We start from the raw sequence: 21,402 nt of genomic DNA on the forward strand, positions 1-21,402 counted from the left end.
CCCTTTCGATCAACCAGATGCCAGGAAGCCAGATAACCCCTTCAGGGAGCAAAGGACTAGAAAGGCCAGAGTCCCTGACTGCTTCTTGGAGCACACTTAGCCTTGTTTGCCTTCCTATAGACTTTATTGATGTGAAATAGAAATACACATCCAGTTTAGACCATTGTAATTTGGGGTTTTCTGTCGCATGCCACCAAATTTACTCCTGCATCATGGTAAAATACTACACATAGATTTGCTTCTAGGGGAGAAGAGCCTCTAATGCTTTTTTACGTGCTCTCCCACATCACCCCACAGAGACAAAATGAGAATCCTAAAAGCTTCCTGAGTAAAAAGACAGGTCACATGTCAAGATTCAAGAATCAGAAATGCATTCCCAACAACACTGCAAGCTCAAAGGCAGGACAGCAACAACCTTAAAATCTTGAAAGATGGGCCACTTGGCTGGCTTGGTCAGAAGAGCATCTGATTTTTTTTTTTTAAAGATTTTATTTATTTACTTGACAGATAGAGGTCACAAGTAGGCAGAGAGGCAGGCAGAGAGAAAGGAAGGGAAGCAGGCTCCCCACTCAGCAGAGAGCCCGACGCAGGGCTCAATCCCAGGACCCTGGGATCATGACCTGAGCCAAAGGCAGAGGCTTTAACCCACTGAGCCACCCAGGCGCCCCAAGAGCATCTGATTCTTGATCTGATTTGCAGTTTTGCATTCAAGCCCCACATTGCGTATAAAGATTACAAAAAAAAAAAAAATCCTGAAAGAAAACTTTTTCCCACCAAGAATCATATACCCAAAGTATAGATACAGAATGAACTCAAGAGTGGCTATGTGACCTGTTTTGGCTATTGGAATGTAGGCAGAATAAACACATATCACTTCTGAGCAAAGGCTTAAGGGCCATCTCTGGCTAGCTACACCCTCTTTCCCTCTGGTTTGAGACCGATGTCAGTCAGGGGCTGCTCCATCCCCTTGGTCCTGGGAAGAAAAGGGATAGAGCTACAGCCAACCCATGAGGGACACCTGAGAAAGGTTTGTTGTTGAAGACCAGCGGGGTGTTAAGGTCATTTGTTACCGAAGCATAGCTTAACCTTGGGTGACATACAAAGGGGTAACTGAGAAAAAAGAACCATATGAGATCCAGGGGAAAAGGGCCCAACAAAGGGAAAAAGGGGAAAGCCTGGAGAAAGAAAGAAAGAAAAAAAGGAAGGAAGAAAGAAAGGAGGCCCTGATTCAAGAGAGCAAACTGTCCAGGTTGGAGCAGAAGGGCATGGAATTCCTGGAGGGATGTCTCTGGAAGTAGATAAAATGACTAAACTAGCTGAGGTGTCACAATGTACTAATGTATTGAAATGAGATTGTGGGGCGCCTGGGTGGCTCAGTTGGTTAAGCGACTGCTTTCAGCTTGGGTCATGATCTTGGAGTCCCAGGATCGAGTCCCACATCGGGCTCCCGGCTCCACGCTTCTCTCTCTGACCTTCTCCTCGCTCATACTCTCTCTCAGTGTCTCTCTCTCTCTCAAATAAATAAATAAAATATTAAAAAAAAAAGAAATGAGATTGTGCTGAATGTATCTGTAGGAGAGACTCTGGAAAAGAACTGGGAAATGGGGGTATAGAAAATCGAGCAGGGCGCCTGGGTGGCTCAGTGGGTTAAGCCGCTGCCTTCGGCTCAGGTCATGATCTCAGGGTCCTGGGATCAAGTCCCGCGTCGGGCTCTCTGCTCAGCAGGGAGCCTGCTTCCTTCTCTCTCTCTCTCTGCCTGCCTCTCAGTGTACTTGTAATTTCTCTCTGTCAAATAAATAAATAAAATCTTAAAAAAAAAAAAAGAAAATCGAGCAAATAAAAACATAAGGCAATTGTTCAGAGACGAAAAAAGAAAAGTTGAACAAGAAAACTACTATATTCATAAGACAATATATGACTAAGTTGTAAATAATACTCACCTGGAAATAATGTAAAAAACAGATTAACACAATTAAAACATAACTATATTGGAAGGATGATGATGCCAAAGTGTGTGTGTGTGTGTGCACGCCCACACGTATGGGTGTGCTGGAAGTTTCTTTTCTTTTTTAAGATTTTATTTATTTATTAATTTGTCAGAGAGAGAGAGAGATCACAAGTAGGCAGAGAGGCAGGCAGAGGGAGAAGCAGGCTCCCCGCCAAGCAAGGAGCCCGATGAGGGACTCGATCCCAGGACCCTGAGATCTTGACCTGAACCAAAAACAGCGGCTTAACCGACTGAGCCACCCAGGCGCCCCTGTGCTGGAAGTTTCTTTAATTCTTTCATAATTTTCTTTTTTCCATTCTGTTTTCTCTTTCTGGACTTCCTTTAGCTAGAGATTGTACATTCTGGAATGATTCTCTAATTTTTTAAAAAAGATTTTATTTATTTATTTGCAGAGAAAGAGACTGCAAGGGAGGGAACACAAGCAGGGGGAGTGGGACGCAGACTCCCCACTGAGCTGGGGGCCCGATGTGGGGCTCGATACCAGGACCCTGGGATCATGACTTGATACAAAGGCAGATGCTTAACAAATGAGCCACACAGGAACCTCCCGATGTTCTAATTTTTATCTTTTTTCTCCTTTCTACCACCTGTTTTGCTCTGCTTTCTAGAAGATGGTCTTAACTTTGTCTTGTAATACTTTAATGAAGCTTTGACCTATGCCATCATATTTTAATTCTCTAGGCCTATTTCTTGTTCTCTGAATGTTCTTTTTTTTTTTTTTAAAGATTTTATTTATTTATTTGACAGAGATATCACAAGCAGGCAGAGAGGCAGGCAGAGAGAGAGGAGGAAGCAGACTCCCTGCTGAGCAGAGAGCCCGATGCGGGGCTCGATCCCAGGACCCTGAGATCATGACCTAAACCGAAGGCAGAGGCCTAACCCACTGAGCCACCCAGGCGCCCCTGAATGTTCTTTTTTGTATAACATACTGTTATCTTATCATGGATACAATCCTTTCTTTCTTTCTTTCTTTCTTCTTTTTTTTTTTTTTAAGATTTCATTTATTTATTTGAGACAGAGAGAGAGAGAGCACAGAGGGAGAGAGAGAAGCAGACTCCCCGCTGAGTAGAAAGCCTGATGCAGAGCTTAATCCCAGGACCCCGGGATCATGACCTGAGCTGAAGGCAGAGACTTAAACGACTGAGCCACCCAGGCGCCCCTACAATGCTTTCTAATATCTCATTTAAGATATTAGAGTTTTTGTTTTAAGTTCATTATAAAGTTTCCCATCAATCTTTCTCCTAATGGTTTTAGCATCACTAGTGACGATTAATTAGATCCTTACTTCATTTGGTACCCCTTTTGTACCTCTTATTAGTTGGAGTTCTTTTATACTGAAGAACTTTCCTTCATCAATTCTGCGTGCCATTGACTCTTTTCCAAAACTCCATCTATATCCTTAATATGGTAAGCAAAGGCGAAGGAGAGCCAAGACAATTCCTGAATAATAAATACTTTGTCTCATCTGTAGAAACCATGGCTCTTGGATAAATGCCTGATTCTGGGTCTGAGTTGGGAAATATAAAAGTTGAGTGTGAGGGCACCTTGGTGGCCCAGTTGGTTAAGCGTCTGCCTTCGGCTCAGGTCATGATCTCAGGATCCTGGAATCAGAGCCCCGCATCGGGCTCCTTACCCAGTGGGCAGCCGGCTCCTCCCTCTCCCTCTGCTGCTCCCCCTGCTTGTTCTCTCCGACTCTCTGTTAAATAAATAAATAAAATCTTTTTAAAAAAAAATAAAAGATGAGTATGAAATATCCTGTCATCTTGTGTGTGTGTGTGTGTGTGAGTGTGTGTATGTGCAGCAAAGCAATGAAGCTATATCAAAGACTACTAAGTTGAGTCAAAATCTTAGGGGCCTACTTGAAGAAGCTCCTATTGGACTGAGATGACGATTTAAAAATCAATAAAGACAAAAACTGCAATGGATAGACATACATCAAATATATTTATTTCATAGGAATACTTATCTGACCCCTGGTTTAGAGCCTCAATTGTCCAAGTTAAGGTCTCTGCAATTCTTTGACTGCAGCTCCAGCCATCACATCCATATTCCAGGGAGTGGGAAGGAAGAAAGAACAAGGTTGACTCAGTTTTTCTGGGAGTTCTCCCAAAGACTTATACTTACTTCTCATTGGCCATTCTCACTGGCTAGGGACACTGAGAAATGTAATTTTTTTTTTTTTAAGATTTTATTTATTTATTCGAGAAAGAGAGAGTGAGAGAGAGAGCACAAGCCAGGGGGAGGGGCGGAGGGAGAAGCAGACTCCTGGCTGAGCAGGGAGCCGAATGTGGGACTGGACTCAATCCCGGGACTTGGGTAACATGACTTGAGCTGAGGGCAGCTGCTTAAATAACTGAGCCACCCAGGGGCCCCTGGGAAATGTACTTTTATTCCCACAAACTGAGCACATTGCTGACCTACAGACGTCTTGTTAGTAAAAAGAAGAAAAATGTTACTGGATACGGAGCTAGCAGGGTCAACTACACTTTTGTATCTTTTTTTTTTTTTTTTAAAGATTTTATTTATTTATTTGACAGGCAGAGATCACAAGTAGGCAGAGGCAGGCAGAGAGAGAGGAGGAAGCAGGCTCCCTGCTGAGCAGAGAGCCTGATGTGGGGCTCGATCCCAGGACCCTGGGATCATGACCTGAGCCGAAGGCAGAGGCTTTAACCCACTGAGCCACCCAGGCGCCCCTACACTTTTGTATCTTTAATTATATTCCATTTCTAATTCCTAAGATAATTTGTGCCTTCTTTTTTTATCTTGATAAAAAAAAAAAAGCTCTTAAAAAATCATTTTTGTTTCTGATTCTTTGTTTTGTACTCCTGCTATTTATTATTCTTCCTTTCTAATTTTTTCTTTGCTTATTATGAAATCACTTTATTTTTCTTATTTTGCCTTACTGTGTCAAACAGACATTTCTGAAAATGTAGACAAAAACAAAGAGCTTGCAAAAAGGCATATAGCCAGCATTAACATTTTGGCGTAAGGATCCTTTTGGTGTAAGCATTTTTTAATGCACATACATGACCAACGTACACATACGCATGCATTTTTTTGTAAAGAAAAATGTAATCGTATTAAATACAGTCTTGTAATTTGCTTTTTATATTTCATCTAACGTTATATTATGAACATTCTTTTGTGTAAAGTGCAGACCTCTGACATTTTCTTAGGCAGGCAACAAAATTCTTTATCCCAAAGAAATCACATCCGGAGCCTCCGTGAACAAAACAGATGCAATTAGGGGTCGGGGCGGCTAGGGAGGGGGCCAGTCCCTGCCAGGCAGGCATCCGGGAGCTCGGGAGTTACGCGTTAATCTCCAGGGCGATGACTCAGCTACCATTTGCATTTCCACGGTGCACTGCAGGCACTATATTTTCAAGTTAAAAGCCAAAGATTTCCTTTAAACCTATTTTTTCAAAGAATGAGACTTTTCTTTACCCAAATGACTGAAAAAGCTGCTGCACTCCTCTCATGGGGATTACGCGGTATTCCTCTTTCTCTTCAGATGGCGCAGATCGTCTGACTTTCATTAAGTCTTTTTGCGGAGAATAAACAAGCTCGAATGTTGGTCTTTTTGGAGCCCTTGTCCGTGCGGGGCTGGTATTTGGATAGAGTGGTAGATCTCGTAGCTACCGGGTTTTGTGCAGTTTTGATTTTCTATCTTTCTTTTTCTCCTAGATTGTGAGAAGGCTGTTCTTTTTTTTTTCTAGGTTGGTAGTACTGATTTTCATAGTGGTTGTTTTAGTTTTTTACTGCTTACAGTTTTCATTTTTCACCTGTATTTCAGGGTTATGTAGATGGTCGTTCTGTTCTTTTGGCTCTTTTTTTGCTCATTTCATTTGTGCGATTCCGAGTCATTCACATTCTCGTGTGTAGCTGTCACTCATTTACGTTGTTTGCTGTTCACTGTGGTATATATTTCCATTCTGTGTTGATGGTCCTTGGGGCTGGATGCAAGCTGAGGCCACTAGAACACGACTAAGCACATTTTTGCACATATGCTGGATATACTCTTCCTTTTATCTTCCAGTTTACTAAGTAAAAACAATTTTCTTCGTAAGTATTTCTATCATTTTATATTCCCTAGGAGAGGAATTCCTAGTCAAAGAGAAGGGCCTATTCAAGCTTTCATTTAAGTGATGCCGATTTTTGTTTTTTCCGTGAACCAGTGTAGACGCTTGCCAGCAGTATATCTACAGTCCAGTTGTCTGACATGCTAACCAACTTGCTATTTTCAGACTTCTTACATTTTTGAGCATCTGGTGGGTGTGAAATCCATCACTTAAAATGTTTGCATGTTGGGGCGCCTGGGTGGCTCAGTGGATTAAAGCCTCTGCCTTCGGCTCAGGTTATGATCCCAGGATCCTGGGATCGAGCCCTGCATCAGGCTGTCTACTCGGTGGGGAGCCTGCTTCCTCCTCTCTCTCTCTGCCTACTTGTGATCTCTCTGTGTCAAATAAATAAAATCTTCGAAAAAAAAATCAGTTGAGGAATATATATAATACTCTGTATGTATATGTACATACATACATATATGTACATACATATATGTATATATACATATTTATATATACTTGTTCAAATGAAGATTCTGGTGTAGAACAAGCAGGTAGTTTTCCATGTTCAGTTTTATAGTGAAAGCAGTGCTTGTTCAGTTCCTCAAGATAAATTCCAAGAGTGAAAATGCTGGACTAAATGTTCTGTACATTTAAATTTTTGGTCTGTATTACCCAATTGCCATTCAGAAAGGTTTTACAATTTTACATTCTCATCTACAGTATTTGCATAACTTTTCCCTCATACCCTGGTCAAAAACCACTTTTTTTTTTTTTGTCAGAGAGCATGGGAGCCCGCAAAAACAGGCTTGGGGGGTGGGCAAGGGCGAGCAGGGACCCTGGGATCATGACTCCAGTGCAGAAGCTTTAACCGACTGTGCCACTCAGGTGTCCTCAAAAATAACTTTTAGGGGCGCCTGGGTGGCTCAGTGGGTTAAAGCCTCTGACTTTGGCTCAGGTCATGATCCCAGGGTCCTGGGATCGAGGCCTGCTTCCTCTTCTCTCTCTGCCTGCCTCTATGCCTACTTGTGATCTATCTGTCAAATAAATAAAATCTTTAAAAATAAAACTTTTAAAAAAAGAGCTCTTATCAAATGATGAAGTCTTCCTGAACGGCATACCCCTGACTTGCCCTTCCCCATCCCCAAATCCTAGGAGCTATTGTTTTATTTTTTTCCAGGAGCCATCGTTTTAAACCTTTAGCTGTTTCATCTGTTTGCTTCTATAGCCCATAATTTGCTCATACCATTTTTTCTTGATTTTTTTAGTTTTAAAGGTAGGCCTCTAGTCGCCTCCCTTATCAATTTCCCCTGCTTTTAGAGGGAGCACACCTTTGGAATTCCTGAGCCTTTCAGGGTTCTGAAACATTGAAATGTCTTCCTTCTGCCTGGCTACTGTTGCCTGCTCTGCTGTTTTTCTTACTATAAATTTATACCTTTTGATTTTACTCTTTTACTGTCATTTAGTGGGGGTTGTGGATGGAGTGGAGCTAAGTCCATATGTTTATTTTTTATTTATTTATTTTTTTAAGATTTTATTTATTTGACAGAGAGAGATCACAAGCAGGCAGAGAGGCAGGCAGAGAGAGAGGAGGAAGCAGGCTCCCTGCTGAGCAGAGATCCCGATGCAGGGCTCGATCCCAGGACCCTGGGATCATGACCTGAGCTGAAGGCAGCGGCTTAACCCACTGAGCCACCCAGGTGCCCCTAAGTCCATATGTTTAATCTGACATAGTCAATCTGAAAGCTCAAGACATCATACACTCCAGAAAATTAAAAACCACTTTGAAATCAATTAAAATATCTATCTGGGCACCTGGGTGACTCAGGCAGTTAAGCTTCTGACTCCTGACTTCAGGTCAGGTCATGATCTTGGGGTTATGAGATCAAGCACCACGTCGGGTTCTGTGCTGGGCGTGGAGCCTGCTTAAGATCCTTTCCCCCTCCCGTCTCTTTCTCTCCCCATCTTGCTCTAATTTAAAAAAAAAAAAATGTATTTTATAAAGTCCTCTCTTAAAATAACATTTAGGACACGGGATGGACTTTAAAAACTAGGGGCACCTGGCTGGCTCTGGTGGTAGAGCATGTGACTCTTGATCTTAGGGTTGTAAATTTGAGCCCCACATGGGGTGTAGAGATTACTTAAAAATAAAATCTTAAACGGAAAAAAAGAAAAACCCCAAACCAAAAAACCCAGGCAATTCCACCCTTTCATTTTTCTAAGGCAGCAACTGAGTGCTCCCTAGTTATCTTGACGAAACAAATCTTTTTCCCCCAGGCCTCTTTTCCCTAGGCCCAGAGATTTGCAATTCTAGCTGCTCTTCAGAACAACTTGGGAACTTATAAAACAAAAACTGAAACAGCCCTATGCCCAGGCTACAACCTCAACGGTTAGTCTCTCTGGGGAGTGGGGCTTGGGCATCAGCATTTTTAAAGCTCCCTGGTGGTTCTCAAGCACAGGATCACTGCCTTAGCCAGAATCCTAAAAGTGTGGTACTAAGGACAGCAAGACATGCATCCCATGTTCTTGTTATGAAATTACTTTTGTGTGTTGTTCAGATTTAACAGTGTCTGTTTTCATGCCTTAATTTCACAAGCACGCATTCTGTTCATTCAATAAACAAAGAATGCTAATCTTGCTGATGGCATTATTTTAAATAAAGATTTGACAGAGAGAGGGGGAGAGCACGCACAAGCAGGGGGAGTGGCAGGTAGAGGGAGAAACAGGCTCCCTGCTGAGCAAGGAGCCCGATGTGAGCCTCGGTACAAGGACCCTGGGATCATGACCTGAGCCAAAGGCAGAAGTTTAACTGACTGAGCCACCCAGGTGCCCCACATTTTTTCTTTTTTTTAAGTAAACTTCAGGCACAACGTGGGGCTTGAACTCATGATGCTGAGATCAAGAGCCACACACTCTACAACTTGAGCCAGCTGGGGCCCTAATGTATCTTGTGCCACACTCTTTTGGTAGGACACCATTTAGCTCAGTTCCCACATCACGTTTATAACCTGCAGTGTCTCCATGGGAGTGAATGTTGTTGACTGATGCGGTCCTTTTGCTGTATTTTGATTTTTGCACAAAGTGCAATATGGCAGAGGAGAATATAATGTGCTGGCTATTTTCATGATTATAATGTGGATTCTTCAGTGGTATTTACCCAAATCCTCTAGTGTGTTGACTATATCTATTTATTAGGTTAGTGTTTTGTTTTGTTTAAATAAACTCTAGGCCCAACGTGGGGTTTGAACTGCTCTACCGACTGAGCCAGCCAGGTGCCCCTATTAAAACACAGGCTGAAATTCTTTCCCCTTGGCTTTACTGAGAACTGGTTAACCTTGGTGAGTTTTAGCTTTATCCAGCAGAAAGCACCATCAGTGCTCATCATGGTTATCAGGAAAGAACAAGATAGATCAATATTACTATCACTACTGGAGGAGGGAAAAATCCCGCAGGAGCTTTAGAGTAAAAGACCTGCTGACTGGATTAGAATTACTTTCTATTGCGAAGGACAACCCACTGCACTTGAAAGTAAAATGTGTTCTTAAAACCCAATACGGTTTTTTTTTTTTTTTAAGATTTTATTTACTTATTTGAGAGAAAGAGATCACAAGCAGGTAGAGAGGCAGGCAAAGAGAGAGAGGAGGGGAAGCAGACTCCCCGATGAGCAGAGAGCCCGATGTGGGGCTTGATCCCAGGACCCTGGGATCCCCTGGGATCATGACCTGAGCTGTTGACAGAGGCTTTAGCCCATCCTGGAGGCACCCAGGCGCCCCAAAACTCAGTACCTTCTTAAGGTAGTTTATTTTATTTATTTATTTATTTAAAGATTATTTATTTATTTGACAGAGAGAGATCACAAGTCGGCGGAGTCTCAGGCAGAGAGAGAGAGAGAGAAGCAGGCTCCCGCTGAGCAAAGAGCCCGATGCGGGGCTCGATCCCAGGACACTGAGATCATGACCTGAGCCGAAGGCAGCGGCCCAATCCACTGAGCCACCCAGGTGCCCCTTAAGGTAGTTTTAATTCTAATTGAAGCTTACATACCTGATAACTGAAATATTTATAGGTCCTTATTGTAAGAGAATTGTTAGTTTTTCAGGAAAAACCATTATAACATATCACTAAAAATGAGGTTTATTTATTCAGAACCAAGTTGAATATAGTTTTTTCATATTGGAAATAGATCAGAATGCACTGAATAAATGCTGTTGAAAACTAATCGTAGTTTAACAACTGAAATCATAAACGGCTTCATCTGAACAAATCCCTAAGTGTGAGGACCAGATAAACAACTGATGATTCATGAGAAATATGTAACTGCATGTGATTAAAGGTTTATGAATATGTATTTGTCATCTGCCATGACTCACTGGTTTAATAAGCACCATCTTTTTTGGGTATTGTAACATGCATCTTGTAATTTTATTTTCCTATCAATATAGTCTGGAAATAATCATTTATTAAAAAGGCCTGTTTTCCTCCCAATAAAACGGATTATATAAACTATATCAAAATTCCTACTACTTATATTTTTAAAAGCTGAAACAAATTTTGCGAAAGTTAAATGCATCTAATTTTTACAGGTGAAAAAGGTTTAACTTTAAAATGGAAAAATCTCACTATTACCAGAAAGAACCAAATCAAAGTGTTTACAGAAGCACATTCACAGTCCTGGTTTTTATACCAAAGTGGTCAAGGAAGGAAATAGCCTATGGCAAGTTGGATGTGATCTTTTTTGTTTGTTTTGTAAACCTTTAAAATGTCCTAAAAATCCTATTTGTAATAATAGTTTGTGAAAAACCATCTTGGTTACTGTATGGAAATCACTCCGAGTTACAAGTATCGTTGTGGCCTTATCTCCTAAAAGACAAGGTTTTCTAGTTTAACTTTTCAAGACTTCCAAACTGAGATTTCCCACGTCGCCTAGGAAGTTGCCACTTCTGCATACGAGGAGCTTGGGACATCGTGAGTCGGGCGCGCTTGGGCGCAGGCTGGGGCAGCAGTGGCCTTGTCGTACGTGCCATAAACTGCTGGAACTGTACAGAGACGTTCTCGTTCTTGTCAAGTAAGACTCCCCATAGCTAAAATTGGCCTTAAAGACATAGTTTGGTTCAATACTCCATCACCTTGTCAACTATTTTTACTTGATTTTATGTGCATGAACGTGCCACACAGGGCTCCATCCATCCTTTCTAGCCTTCAGGGGCCAGCAGCCCTCTGATGCTGCTTAGGAACCTCAGAGAAAGCTCGTGACCACGTGAAGCAGTTCTCAGGGAGCCTTATCTGTGGGCTTTGTAGCGTTGTTATTTCCCTCTGAAATGTGTGACATCAGAGAGATCTGACTTAGCAGGATTATTCATCGTCTCCCTGGGAGCTTGGCTCCTCTTTATTTGGCAGCGTGGAAAGGTGAGTTGGCAGCAGGAACCGGCTGGAACAGCAGAGGCGGCATCTGTAACACCAACTAGAAAGACACCATCATCCAACCATGATAGCGGACGGGTATAAAGTACAAAGCACCAGCAACCTCAGCGGCCCTCAGGGCATTAGGACGCTAGTCCAATGTGCCTCCAACTGTAAAGCCCATTCTAATGGGGGTCTCAGTAACATGCGGAGTCCGGGCCATCAGGTCTGTGGCCAGGCCTGAGACCCTGCATTTCTAGCAAACTTCTAGGGCTGGCCATTGCTACTTCCTGAGCCACACACTGTGAGCGGTGAGGTATGATCCCCATAGTGTGGGATTCATTGTGTGAAGCTTACATGTTTTTATTTAATGTGTTTATATCTTCACATAGTGTGAAGCGTATGTGTTTTTATGCCCAGCATAGCTTGTTGGCTACCCTTCGGGCATGTAATAAATACTTAGAAATTTTCCACCCACCATGGTTATAAATTATTTTTCCCTTTAAAGGAATACATTTCAGTTACCTGTATCACTTAAAAGAGCAGAACATTTTACTCCTATTTGAATCATAAAAATAGAGCATAACTATATTTTTATGCTGTGTATTAAATATTATTTTAGTCTTTTATTCTTATAAAGCAATGCACAATTAGCTTGTTTTTAAATGCAATAAGAATATCATGTAAAGTTGATAGTAATAACCATAACACGTCTATTGTCATTTTAGGTTTTTTTTTTCCTTAGCTTTCTCTGAAACCTTTGCCTTTTTGTATTTATTCAACAATGTGAATTTTAGTGCATATACCAAGAGCAAAGCACTGTCGTATTCTGATCTGCTTACATCCAGGACTTTCAGCTACTTAAAAACATTTTACATGTTTCTTTCCCTCCAGAAAACTCTACTTTAAAAAAATCCAAACTTTTCCCTTCAACAGGATTATTTAAGAAGTTGCCAGTCATTATCTCTGAACCCAAACTCAGTAATCATCAACTGTTACACCACGAGTGGAAATCCCTTGATGATGGGGTCAGCGATTTCATAGAATACATGAGTTTATTACTATAACCCAAGGGGTCCTAGCTGAGACGGTCTGGCTCACTCACCAGTATGTACACCAAGCTACAAACACGAGTAAAGCCCAGACACACATCCAGTTCTCTCATTGACAATACCTTTGCCAGAGGACCATGGGCTAATTTTTATAGGGTCAAAAATATACATATGTACATTTTTTCCCATAAAGAATCATCTTAACTCTATTCCCTTTTATGAAATAAAGTTTCCTTCAGAAATATGAACGTTTTACGAAGCCAACGTCTCAAAAGTGTTCTGACATTAAGCCACCTTGTTCTTTTAAAATACCATATCCTATGAGCATGGGCCTGCTGGTGTAGGATAATATAAGCAGGATTGAGCGGTGAAGTTCTGTAAGCTGCACTTAGAGTAACACAATTTTATAAGGACTAACAGTTTAATTAAGACAAACAAAGCTGAAACTTTTTAAACAAAAACAAGAGAATGTAAGCTGAATGGGCTTGTGAAAGTCATTAATATAAAAAGGACAAAAGGCCCCATTTTCTACAAAAACTGTGATGTGGAATTTAGGAAAGCAACAATATTAAATGTGGTATAGTTAAAAAAAACAAATAAAGAAACAAACAACAACACAAGAAAGAAAGAAAAGGCCCCAGAGAAAAAGAAACGTCTTTGCACGGTATTTCTCAGTTTCAAATTATGTGATGTTTACACCATTAAAATCAACATCATTATCTTACCTTTTGGCTTCTAGATGGAATTTTAGAAAATACCTAGCAAGAAAATAGTCTTGAAAGTGCTTCTTCTTAGGTTCTTTGGTACAATTTGGTCATTTTGATAGTTATCAATTCATTACATAAGTACTTTAACATACATGTATCAGTGAAAGTGCAACAAGAAGTACAAATGTTTAGAAAAAAAAAATTGAAGAATAAATTATAATTCTGACCTCACAGAAAACAGAATTCTAAAATTTTACTTGCATTTCTGTGGCAAAGATATCCATAGTGACTACATGAATACCTCTAAATAGATTTATATTAAAGAAATATTACATAAAACATCCTTTTAGATTATTAGGATAACTATTTCTATATACTTTTTTTTAAAAGCAAAAAAGGCAAATTTCAGCCTAAAAATGAACAATCTTGGATTTCAAAATTATACCCATCTTTTGTGCCTTCTGATTCAGCAAGTGTTGTCATCTAGAATTTAATGTCAGTTACAGAATGTTAAGCATTATTCTTTTATTTCAGGAAAGAGCTAATTTTCCTCCTGCAGCATTTTTTCTATTTCCTTATCCCAGTTTTCATCTCGTTTCTCTGACTCTGTCACCACTTCATATTCCTGAAGCTCTTGTTGTAGCTCTTTTTCCCAATCTGCAGAATCTTCTGAAAAACAAATGAGAAGGAAAAAATTCTCTCTGAATTCACAATGTTGGTTTTAACAACTTGGTCAAGTATAATTCCCTGTGGAAATCCTAGCCATGGTAATTTTTTTTTAAAAGATTTAATTTATTTATTTGACAGACAGAGATCACAAGTAGTGAGAGAGAGAGAGGGGAGGAAGCAGGCTCCCCGCTGAGCAGAGAGCCGGACTCGGGACTCGATCCCAGGACCCTGGGATCATGACCTGAGCTGAAGGCAGAGTCTTTAACCCACTGAGCCACCCAGGCTACCCCTAGCCATGATAATTTTTAACATTTCAGGCTTCCTCGCCAAGTGTGCTCAGAAAAAGTGACCAAATTTTAATAGTAACCGAAAGGAAATACGATTAGAAAGATACCTCGGTTAAGTGCTATATGTTTGGGTGTTATTTTGCTTTCTAAAACCTCTGCTTTTCCTTATATTTAAATGGATAGTTGGTAATGTTTGGTTGCAAATTAGTTTTTAACACTATCAACAATGATGATGGTAGAAAAAAACGGCCAGCGTTCCTTGAGCACTCCCCGAGATGGGCACTGCACTAATGGCTTTCTGTGTGTCACTCCTTTTCTCCCCTTCATCGTTACAACAATCCAGGAACTAGATACCCTGCAACACATTTTATAGGTTGGAAAACAGAGGCTTAGACAGGTTAAGTGACTTGTCCAAGAACACACAGCATGATAGCAACAGACATCCAGACGGAGCCAGGCCTGCAGGCTTCACAATCTGTGCGTAAACACTCTAGCAGTCTCCCTAGAGTGGCCACAGGGATACCAGAACCTGAGTCAGGTTTCCTAATGAAGCCTGGCCCCTCACACGGGGCTCCATCTAAGCTCTCACGTTCCTCTTCTGTGCTGAGATTCAGAACTGCAACTTTCCACTTAGACCCTCAATGTGTGTGTGAGTGTGTGTGTACATATATGTATGTATGTAGATGATAAGACATCTGCTATGTAGTATTATAAAATAGAAAACAAACAAACCAGCTATTGAAAAAACAAAGCCGGGACGCCTGGGTGGCTCAGTTGGTTAAGCAGCTGCCTTCGGCTCAGGTCATGATCCCAGTGTCCTGGGATCGAGTCCCACATCGGGCTCCTTGCTCAGAGGGTAGCCTGCTTCTCCCTCTGCCTCTGCCTGCCATTCTGTCTGCCTGTGCTCGCTCTCTCCCCCTCTCTCTCTCTGATAAAAAAAAAAAAAAAAGAAAAAAAGAAAAAACAAAGCCAAAATTCATTTTCATCTTTTTTTTTTTTTTAAAGATTTTAAGTAATATCTATGCTCAATGTTGGGCTCAAACTCCTAACCCTGAGATCAAGAGTCAGATGCTCTGCTAACTGAGCCAGCTGGGCACCTCCACTGTCTTCTTTTATTTTATTTATTTTTATTTTTATATTTTTAAACAAGACTTTTTTTTTATTTTTAAGATTTTATTTATCTATTTGACAGACAGAGATCACGAGTAGGCAGAGAGGCAGGTGGATAGAGAGGGGGAAGCAGGCAGCTGAGCAGAGAGCCCAATGTGGGGCTCAATCCCAGGATCCTGGGATCAAGACCTGAGCCAAAGGCAGAGGCTTAACCCACTGAGCCACCCAGGCGCCCCCCCAAAACCAAATGTTTTCATTTTTCTTGGGAGTGGAGAATCAAGGGAAAGGATGCAGTGTGTTCCATGGCAAACCACCAATGTCACAGTATTTATTGGTGGCTTGCTGGGTGCCAGACTCCATGTTAGGTACCGTGGGGTGCAAAAACAAGGTGCAACTGCCCTGAGGAACCTACAGTTTAGCTGGGGGCCAAGACAATAAATATATAAGAGAATATTACATGGTCTCGGGGCGCCTGGGTGGCTCAGTGGGTTAAGCCGCTGCCTTCGGCTCGGGTCATGATCTCGGGATCCTGGGATCGAGTCCCATGTCGGGCTCTCTGCTCAGCAGGGAGCCTGCTTCTCTCTCTCTCTGCCTGCCTCTCTGTCTACTTGTGATCTCTTTGTCAAATAAATAAATAAATAAATCTTAAAAAAAAAAAAAAAAAAAAAGAATAAGAATATTACATGGTCCCAATTATAACTTGGGCAGGAATTCAGTGACAGAACAGCTTGCCCAAAGCATCTAGCCAGCACCTTACGAATCCTGCCTCAGGGCAACTTCCAGCAAAAAGGGAACCAGTGCCCAGTCCGCCTACGACACATGGGGCTCTTGCCCACTGTCCTTCCGCGGTGGCCAGCAGCCATCTTTATCAGAAACAGATGGGGTGGGAGGGGTCTGAGGTACCTAGTGAGCCCAAGTTTTCAGTTCCCTCTGGCCTCTCTTTCCCCCAGAGGCTCTTCCTTCCTTCCTTCCTTCCCAATTCTTTCCTCCGAAGTCCGTCTGTGGCGTGCCGTCAGGGCTCCAGCTCACCTCCGGGTAGCGAGCTGTCTCACGGGTGTTCTCTGCACAAATGGGGGCAGCTGGCTTCCCGAGTACATTGTAAGTCTCAGAAGCCTTCATGAAACACTATTCATCGATGATGATTAACCCAAGCCTTTGCTTTTCACCCAGTAGAAAGCCAGTCATTTGTCCTGATGTGCGAAAGAAAGCAGCCCCCCCGCCCGTTGGCACTTTGTCTCTATATTATTTTTTTAAAGGCAGACGCTCCTTCCTGGAAGCAATGGTCTGTGTCACACAGCAGCAGGGAAAAGAATCTTCTACAAAGAAGTATAAAGCCAAGGGGCCCCTGGGGGGCTCAGTCAGTTAAGTGTCTGCCTTTGACTCAGATCATGACTCCAGGGTCCTGGGACTGAGCCCCATGTTGGGCTTCCTGCTCACTGGGGAGCCTGCTTCTCCCTCAGCCCTTCTCCTTGCTCATGTGCACATTCTTGCTCTCTCGAATGATAAAATCTTTTTTTTTTTTTTTAAAGTATAGGGGCGCCTGGGTGGCTCAGTGGGTTAAGCCTCTGCCTTCGGCTCAGGTCATGATCTCGGGGTCCTGGGATCAAGCCCCACATCAGGCTCTCTGCTCAGCAGGGAGCCTGCTCCCCCCCACTCTGCCTGCCTCTCTGCCTACTTGTGATCTCTGTCTGTCGAATAAATAAGTAAAATCTAAAAAAAAAAAAAGTATAAACCCAAGTAGAAGGTTGGAGGACAGTGTCTCTAAGTGAAAGGGTATGTGCTCTGTGTTGCCCGTTATTGGCCACATGTTGCTGGGGTGAGGTGCCTTGGACCAATCACTTATCCTCTCTGGGCTCAGTCTCTCCACTCTCCACTCCTGTGCGTGCTTAAGGCAGAGGGACGTGAGGTCTGGTCACCTGTGCTAGAATCCACCTGCTAACAGGGAACAGAGAAGCGATTCCGACGCAGAAGTTACAGTATGTTTGTGCATTTGCTTCAGAATGACATTTTCTACAATCTACTTCAGAATCCGAAAAGAGTACAGCAATTTTGTTAGTCTGGTACCTTCTAGAACGGCTGTCTCCTCCTCCTTTTTGTTAAGAACCAGTTGCTCCATTTCCTTCCTCAGATCCTCCTGATTTAAGTTACAGGCATCAAAGGCGTCGCTGACAAACTCAGCAACCCCTGGGCTGGTAGAAATCTCCTCTTCATCCTGAAATGCAACAGAGCAGCTCTGGGAATGGTTTTCTAAGCAGCAGTTAGCGCAGCGTCCCTTTCTTCTCCTTCCTCCGCTAGTCAGATGCTCACTGCTCTCCGGCCTTCTAACCTGCGCGGCGGCTCGGGAGCCAGATGAGCCTCTACCTGAATCCGCTGTGCTTTCTCAGGCTGGGTCACTCCAGGCATTCAGTCCAATTCCTGACAGTGCATCTAACGTGACTGACAGCAGGGAATCGCCTCACGTCTCAGCTATAGGTCCCTAACTACGCAAGTGCTGGACCCCTCTTTCTCAAAACAGGTAAGACCCATATTCATAAGCAGTTTCACATGGGAGCTGAGAGTTAACACAGAGTTATTTCATTTCCAGACATCAACTACTAGGTACAACGTAAAACTGTATTACCTCTTGAGTTTTAAGCTGAGATTTGATTACGACAGGTGGCGTTTTGGGCCGTACTGCCTCTAAGAAGTGAGAATAAAAGAGACAAAAATTGCTTGATTCAATTCTGAATACATGTTATAGTAACAACTAAAATATCCACAAGTACGATGATACTAAATAATTTTTAGAAATGAGCTTTTATGTTATGCTTTCAAGAAATAGCTAGGTTAGACCATTTCAACTTCTTTCTTTTGGGAATACTATACTTATGTTTTAAATGTCATCCTATTTGATGCCCCTCATTTAAGATTTCTAAGCAGGAAATAAATTTTGACCTCAGTGTTAGCTGGAATCAAATTCAGGAATAGATCTGCTCCTTCTTTTAGGATACTGAGAATTCAGTTATTTATCAAATTTTCCATTTGTCACAAATGCTGGAAAGCACAAAGCAAAGTGCAACACTCAGTCACAGCTTCCCCTCCTTCTCCTGGGCCACGTTTTCTATCTTATGAACCTTACTAGGTGTATAGTCTTTACTGAATCCTGTCTTAAGCCCATTTTGTGATACAGGCAGTAGTTGGTAAAATGGCATTTTCTAGTAAAATCAATGAAAGCAAATAATAAAGAATAACAGACAACTGGGATTCTTTTTAACATCTATATGCAAAATGCCAAATTTTGCTCTATAGAGCAACTTCATTACATTTCCCTGACCCTACATGCAGCGTCAGGTTCTTTTCTGGTGGTCTGTACAACCGTGCCTTAGGATACATGGTTCTGCATAATTATTTAAAATTCCACGAACAGGTAAGTCTCTAGCTATAATTAGTACCTACATACAGGTGTTCATGAAATGTTAAAAATATGACACAAAATACCTTCTTATTTTTTGGAATACCTTTCTCATTTTAATTATTACTACAGATCTTAAATTGTTGCTGGTATTATAAAACACTTCCCCAACAACCAGGGGTCAGCTGTCCCAGTAAGAGCTAGGTCTGGCCTAGCCACTAGTAACTTGGAGTGGAACGGAGCTCAGTTCTGGTCTACAGGGTACAGTACCAGGGGAGCATCTGCTTGAATGGAAGCAGAGAAATAAAGAAAAGCAGTGGACTGAATCGGGAGAGGACAGAAGGTATAAAATGTTACATCGTAAAGGGCAAGGAAAGAGATGGGAAAATGCCTAGTGACCGAGAGAGAAATAAAAAGAAGTAAAAACCCCGAAGAACAAGAACAAGAAAGCAAAGGAAAGCAAAGCTTGGGGAAGACATGTGAGCGGGGTCAGAGAGAGGGCAACGAAAATGAATGTTCCGCTGGAAAGGAAAAAGTTTTCCAGAAGATTACAATGACATTTTTGGTACTTAGAGATGACAAGCTCATGAGAGTCTCTAAGAATATTTTGAAAGTAACTCTTTTTTTTTTTAAACACACAGCGAAGTCTTCTCCGAACATACCTGTCAGCGGCAGGTCTTGCTCGGTGCCACGGCTCTTCTCCTCCTTCCCGGAGGCCTGCTGCTGGGCGGCCAGGGCCGTGAGCTGGGCTGACTGCTTAATCAGGGAGACGCGGTAAAAGTAGTTTCTCCAAAACACTTCTTCTTTCACGCTTTTCAGGACAGACAACAAGGCATTTGAGAATGCCCGTGACACATACAAATGCATGTTTGGGGCGGGGGGGGGGGGAATCTGTTTTAGCAGAGGCGGGAGGAAAGGGTTTTTTAGGCGCATTTTCAAATCCGAGTGAGGCTCAAAGGAGATTCTCACTTGCTTTTGAACTGGAAGCTGTGGGACAGGATAAAAAGAATAGCTATCTTCTCCACAGCAGCAAAAGACAACTTACAGAACACCAATGAAACCTCTGCATTTCTTGGTATGTTGATGCTACCAACAGGGCCGTCAGCAGAGGAAACAGGCACTGTTGTGAGACCAGCACACCGGCCTGGGAGAGCACAAGCGCAGCCAGAATGGCAGTGTGTTTGCTGCTGACCGAACAGTTAAGAGCTTTCAAGCAGTGACAAGAAAAGATTGTGGGTGTAGTTTGTTATGAAAGGAAATGTCTGGCAGCACACAGATAAGTAGCAATCAGTAAATGTTAGTAGGGACGTGGGAGATGACTGATAAAAAACTGAAGTGCAGGAGCGCCTGGGTGGCTCAGTGGGTTAAAGCCTCTGCCTTTGGCTCAGGTCATGATCCCAGGGTCCTGGGATCGAGCCCTGCATCGGGCCCCGCATCGGGCTCTCTGCTCAGCGGGGAGCCTGCTTCCCTCCTCTCTCTCTGCCTACTTGTCATCTCTCTCTGTCAAAATAAATAAATAAAAATCTTAAAAAAAAAAAAAAAGACTGAAGTGCAGTTCAACCTGAGAATGCTCAGTGGTCCTCAAACTTGTCTGCCTATGAGAATCACCTGGCAGGGGGTGCTGGTGACCAAGGTGGGTAAGGTGAGTATCCACATGGGGGTGGCCTGGAATGGGAAGTGACAGTGTGAGCAGGGAGAGGGGGGTGTCGGCAAAAATGGAAGACTGGTTACACGCAGGGGGTTCATTAATTAAACAGAAATTTTAAGGACATGCAAACCAAGTTTCTCATGATCAGAGAAGGGAGTTTCTCATGATCAGAGAAGGGAGTTAGAAGCATTGAAAGGGAAAATTCGAGAATGATCCCTGTTGTGAGGTAGCACCATGAATACATGGCTTTCATTCAATAGAGATGCAAATGAGTATATGTGTATATACATGAGCACACAGATATTCCCCAGCTCTGTCCGCTGAGTGGACCAAGGGGTAGTGACACCCCAATAGCAATGAACATGACTAGCACTCAAAGCTTGGTGTCTGTACACCATTTTCCACTAAAATGAACCAGAGCTCTTTGGATTAGTGGCCAATTCCAGGGTTACATAGGAGAGAACAAGAGGAGCCTGGACTATTCCATACAGGAAACAAGGAAGCACTTAAAGAATGATGAAAATGAGTCAAAAGACAAAGAAGCTTGAATGTGCTCCAGCTGGTCAAGTTGGCGATAATTTGAGCATCAAAATAAATAATGACAGCAATGGATTATAACCATTGCATAAAACAGAACCATGAGTCAATATAGACACAAATAAATACATGAATACATTCAAAGTCTGATGAGGAATTCAGTATTTTTAGGGTTCAAAGTACCTCTCCAGAAAATACTCATTTCAAAGAGGGAAGAAGTAACTTTATAGTCAAGAAGTCTGGCAGAAACCGCCTTCATCAAGCGAAGTGACCAAAGTGTGGACAGTAACAGGACAAAATGGCAGTGTGCACCAGCTGACAGGATGCAACAGACCGAAGGAGACTAAGAGACACGAAAGCTAAATGCAACACTTGAGTATGTACAGGATCCTCTTACTCAAGAGGACATTGGGACAAATGATAAAACATGAATGGGGGTACGCCTGGGTGGCTCAGTGAGTTAACGCCTCTGCCTTCAGCTCAGGTCATGATCTCACGGTACTGGGATCGAGCCCCGAGTCGGGCTCTCTGCTCG

At 42.4% G+C, this 21,402-nt stretch overlaps 1 protein-coding gene and 1 long non-coding RNA gene across 3 annotated transcripts in view; one reads left to right on the forward strand and one right to left on the reverse strand.

Annotated features, from left to right (window-relative positions):
- Positions 1–9,383: 9,383 nt before the first annotated feature.
- LOC309856804 lies at positions 9,384–12,674 on the forward strand. The gene is made up of 2 exons (XR_014307356.1): positions 9,384–9,863; positions 10,080–12,674. It is a non-coding gene; the product is annotated as an uncharacterized lncRNA (long non-coding RNA).
- SYAP1 (synapse associated protein 1) overlaps positions 12,058–21,402 on the reverse strand; it is a 30,852-nt gene continuing 21,507 nt past the window's right edge. For both annotated transcript variants that reach the window (XM_082718410.1, XM_082718411.1), the window contains 4 exons: positions 19,345–19,493; positions 17,912–17,970; positions 17,356–17,503; positions 12,058–13,894 (listed from right to left, as the gene is read on the reverse strand). In XM_082718410.1, coding sequence (XP_082574536.1) covers positions 13,767–13,894; positions 17,356–17,503; positions 17,912–17,970; positions 19,345–19,493 — 484 coding nt within the window. In that variant the 3' untranslated portion in view covers positions 12,058–13,766. The remainder of the gene's footprint in view (positions 13,895–17,355; positions 17,504–17,911; positions 17,971–19,344; positions 19,494–21,402) is intronic.

The sequence above is a fragment of the Mustela nivalis genome (assembly GCF_964662115.1).
Source record: "Mustela nivalis genome assembly, chromosome: X".
Classification (NCBI taxonomy): domain Eukaryota; kingdom Metazoa; phylum Chordata; class Mammalia; order Carnivora; family Mustelidae; genus Mustela; species Mustela nivalis.